The sequence below is a fragment of the Penaeus monodon genome, chromosome 6, assembly GCF_015228065.2.
Source record: "Penaeus monodon isolate SGIC_2016 chromosome 6, NSTDA_Pmon_1, whole genome shotgun sequence".
Taxonomy (NCBI): Eukaryota; Metazoa; Arthropoda; class Malacostraca; order Decapoda; family Penaeidae; genus Penaeus; species Penaeus monodon.
The window spans coordinates 8,861,077-8,866,076 of NC_051391.1; the positions used below are offsets into that span (position 1 = coordinate 8,861,077).

The 5,000-nt window shown below is 45.0% G+C and overlaps 1 protein-coding gene across 1 annotated transcript in view; it reads left to right on the forward strand.

The window, feature by feature from the left end:
* The window catches only part of LOC119573853, a 13,726-nt gene that overhangs the window by 4,020 nt on the left and 4,706 nt on the right, over positions 1-5,000 (forward strand). Inside the window, exons 6-8 of the mRNA XM_037920957.1 lie at position 1; positions 481-612; positions 4,413-4,490. The exon at position 1 is cut by the window's left edge and continues 336 nt beyond it. Coding sequence (XP_037776885.1) covers position 1; positions 481-612; positions 4,413-4,490 — 211 coding nt within the window. The remainder of the gene's footprint in view (positions 2-480; positions 613-4,412; positions 4,491-5,000) is intronic.

A 5,000-nucleotide genomic window follows, 5' to 3' on the forward strand; every position in this document is an offset into this window, starting at 1 on the left:
AGTGAGTTGCAGGCTGTGTCTTCGTGCATTATTGTTGCTGCTTTGTTATTATTATTATTATTAGTAGTAGTAGTTCTAGTAGTATCAGTTATTATGATCATTATTAATATTATTCATCTTCTGTTATTAGTATTATGACTATTATTTTTATTATTATTATCATTGCTATCATCATTATTCTTATTAACATTATTAACCATCTTGTTCTTTTATTATTGATATTATAATTTTTATATTCATTATTATCACATTTTATTATTATTATTATTATTATTATTATTATTATTATTATTAGATGTAGCTCTACACTAATAGTAATAATGATAATGGTTATAATAATAATAATAATAATGAAAAAATAATAATGATGATAATAGATAAACAGATAAACTAATAAATAATTAGTAAAACAAATAGAACAAACAAATCAATCAGTCAATAGATAATTACCATCACCATCACCATCACCATTCTTTGCAGGTGTCGTTTAAGGGAGGAGAAATTAAGTCCAGCGTCCAGGCCCAGGTGAGGTCTCTGCCCTTGAATGCCACGCAACCCTCACCTGTGGAAGCTTCCGTCATCACCATCATTTCCAACATACCATCGGGAACGGTAGGTAGCGATTCGGGCGGGTGGTGGCAGCGATTCGGGTGGGCGGTGGCAGCGATTCGGGTGGGTGGTGGCAGCGATTCGGGTGGGTGGTGGCAGCGATTCGGGTGGGTGGTGGCAGCGATTCGGGTGGATGGGGTCAGCGATTCGGGTGGATGGGGGCAGCGATTTGGGTGGGTCTTGGCAGCGATTTGGGTGGGTGGTGGCAGCAATTCGGGTGGATGGGGCAGTGATTCGGATGGGTCTTGGCAGCGATTCCGGTGGGTGGTGGCAGCGATTCGGGTGGGTGGTGGCAGCGATTCGGGTGGGTCTGGGCAGCGATTGGGTGGGTCTTGGATGGGGAGGCGATTCAGGTGGGTCTTGGCAGCGATTCGGTGGAGGGGTCAGCGATTGGGTGGGTCTTGCAGCGAGGATTTGGGGAGATGGTGGTCAGCGATTCGGGTGGTCTTGGCAGCGATTCGGGTGGGTCTTGCAGCGATCTGGGGTCTTGGAGCGATTCTTGGGGAGGGAGAGCGATTTGGGGTGGATGGGGACAGCGATTCGGTGGGTGGAGGATCGGTTTGGGGGGTCTTGGCAGCGTCGGGGATTCGAGTGGGGGAAGCGATTTCGGGATGGGCTGCGTCGATTCTGCGGTGGTGGAGGGAAGCCGATTCGGGTGGTTTGGAGGAGGATTCGGGTGGGTCTTGGCAGCGATTCGAGTGAGGTGGGCTTCGAGTGGATGGGGATGAGGATTTGGGTGGTCTTGGGGGATGGGTGGAAGATAGGGGGAAGCGTTGGGTGGTTGGTCGAGTGATTCGGGTGGTGGATGGGAAGCGATTCGGGTTGGTCTTGGCAGCGATTCGGGTGGGTCTTGGCAGCGATTCGGGTGGATGGGGAAGCGATTCGGGTGGGTCTTGGGGGTCTGCAGGGTTCGGTGGTGGGGCCTTGGCAGCGGGTGGTGGCAGGAACGATTCGGGTGGGTCTTGGCAGCGATTCGGTTGGATGGGGGCAGCGATTCGGGTGGGTCTTGGCGAGCGAGTCGGGTGGGTCTTGGCAGGGATCTGGGAGGGTGGCGTTCGGGGGGTCTTGGCAGCGATTCGGGGATGGGTGGCGGATTGCGGGTGGTGCTTGGCAGCGATTCGGGTGGATGGGCGCGATTTGGGTGGTGGTGGCAGCGAATTCGGATGGTGGGAGCGATTGGGTGGCGCGTTGGCAACGATTCGGTGGATGGTTGGGGTCTTGCAGTTGGGTGGATGGGGCAGGATTCGGGTGGGTGGGGGCAGCGATTCGGTTGGATGGGGGATAGCGAGGTTTGGGTGGGTCTTGGCAGCGATTCAGGTGGATGGGGGCAGCGATTCGGGTAGGTCTTGGCAGCGATACGGTTGTGGGGGCAGCGATTCGGGTGGTTGGCGCGATTCGGGTGGATGGGGAGCGATTGGGGGGTCTTGGCAGCGATTCGGGTGGGTCTTGGCAGCGATTCGGGGGATGGGGCATCGTTGGTGGGCTTGGCAGCGATTCGGGTGGGTCTTGGCAGCGATTCGGGTAGGTCTTGGCAGCGATTCGGGTGGGTCTTGGCAGCGATTCGGGTAGGTCTTGGCAGCGATTCGGGTGGTTCTTGGCAGCGATTCGGGTGGGTCTTGGCAGCGATTCGGGTGGGTGGGGGAAGCGATTCGGGTGGGTATGGGGCAGCGATTGGGTGGATGCGGCAGCGATTCGGGTGGATGGGGGCAGCGATTCGGGTGGATGGGGCAGCGATTCGGGTGGATGGGGCAGCGATTCTGGAGGGTCTTGGCAGAGATTCGGTGGCTTGGCAGCGATTCGGGTGGATGGGGGCAGCGATTCGGGTGGATGGGGTCAGCGATTCGGGTGGATGGGGTCAGCGATTCGGGTGGGTCTTGGCAGCGATTTGGTGATGGTGGAGCGTTCGGGTGGATGGGGCAGCGATTCGGGTGGATGCGGGCAGCGATTCGGGTGGATGGGGGCAGCGATTCGGGTGGATGGGGTCAGCGATTCGGGTGGGTGATGGTAGCAATTAGGGTGGATGGGGTCAGCGATTCGGGTGGGTCTTGGCAGCGATTTGGGTGGATGGGGGCTGAGTGTTTCCCTGTTGTTTCTGTTATTTTTGGTGTTATGATAGCTATTGTTGTTGATTTCATTTTTGCTAATATTATTACTGTTATTAGTATTGTTATTATTATTATAATTATTGTTATTGTTAATGATAACATGGCAAGGATGATAGTGATGATAATGGTAATAATAATTATACTACAACTAACAACAATGTTAATACCAATGATGATAATAATGATAATGATGATTATCATTATTGTCATTATGACTATTGTCATGATTGCTATTACCATTATTATTATTATTATTACTGTTGTTATTTTTATTATTACCATTATCCTCATTGTTATTATTATCATTCTTATTCTTATCATCTCTGCCTTTGTTATTATTATTATTTCTTTTGCATTATAACTATGTTCATCCTCATGTTCATAATTAACATTTCCTATTGTTTTCATTATCAGGCTTCATTATCATCAGTATTATTATCACCATCAATTTATTATCATGATTAATAGAGTGATGAAACTAGAGACATTCACTGGATTGTACATTTTGATGTTTTCTCTTCATCTTCATCATTTTTAACCTCACTTCCTTTTTATCTTCATCATCATCTTCATCAACTTGACCCTCAAATTCTTTTCCAATTTCACTTCGATCATCTTCACCTGAATCGTCTTCATATTCACTTTCATCTCCATTATCATCTTTACGCTTGTCCTCTTTCTCATTATCTTCATTTCCACTTTCATCCTCATCTTCACCTTCAACTTCATCTTCTAAATAATCATTTGACTTTCATCTCCATCATCTTCATTTTCACCTTCAGTCTCATCTTCATTATCATTTTCATTTTCATCATCACCTTCAAACTCTTCAACTCCCCCCTCCCCTCATCCTTTCACTTTCATGTTCATCTTCACTCTCAATATCATCTTACCATGTCATCACATTCATCATCATTTTCACCTCTGTCATCATCTCACCCACATCCTCTTTATTATCACCTTCACTCCCGTCGTCGCCCTCATATCATCTTCATTTTCATCATCATCCTCTTCACATTCATCACATCTTCACTTATTGTTTCAACTCCATCATGTTCTTCATCCTCATTTTCTTCATCTTCATATTCATTTTCATCATTACCCTCGGCCTCTTCATCATTATCTTCATCTTCACTTTTACTTTCATCGACATAATCCTCTTCATCTTTACTGTCATTATCTTTATTTGTCATCCTCATTCTCTGCATCTTCACCCTCACCCTCTTTACATTCATCAATTTTATTTTCACTTTCACTTCCATCATTGTCTTCATTTTCACTTTTATCTACATTATATACTGCACCCTCATCATCTTCACTGTCACCTTCATCATCTTCACTCTCACCTTCTTCATATTCATCTCCCTCACTTTTACTTTCACCTCCATCATCATCCTCTTCATCATCACTTTCTCTTTCACCTCCATCATCATCCTCTTCATCATCACTTTCTCTTCATCTCCATCATCATCCTCTTCATCATCACTTTCTTTCATCTTCATCATCACCATTTTGTTCTCCATCTTCACTTTCTTCATCCTCACTTTCTGTTTCACCTCAATCGTCATCCCCTTCATCATCACCATTCCGTTCTCCATCTTCACTTTCTTTTTTCACTTTCTCTTTCACCTCAATCGTCATCCCCTTCATCATCACCATTCCGTTCTCCATCTTCACTTTCTTTTTCACCTTCCCTAGGTTCCGTGGTGGGTGTACCTGCTGGCTGCCATGGGAGGTCTCCTTCTCCTCCTCTTCATTGTCCTGATACTGTGGAAGGTGAGCTTTCAGTATTAGGGGAATTAGGGATTAGATATCGGGGCTTATGGGGCATTGGGTATCAGTTATTAGTTAATTAAGCATCAGTTATTTGTTAATTAATTGTCAATGTTATTAGTTGTATTGTTTCTAGTATTTGGCATCAGAATTATTGGCTAATCAGTATTAGGGAATTTTGATGAGGTATCAGGAGTTGTATGGCATTAGGTATCAGTTATATGCCGTTTAGTATCTGATATTTGGTATCATTGTTATTAGTCATATTATTTCTAGTATTTGGTATCAAATTCATTAGTTAATCAGTAATAGGGAATTTTGATGAGGTATCAGGAGTTATAAGTTATCGGATATCTGTTATTAGTCATATAGTATGCAATATTTGGTATCAGTTATCAAGCATTGGTCTCTCGTATCCTTACGTAATTCCACATTTTATTTATATAACTTGTTTTCTAAATTATTTTCATTCTCTTTCTGTTGATTTACTTATTTTTATAGAGGTTTCAAAAT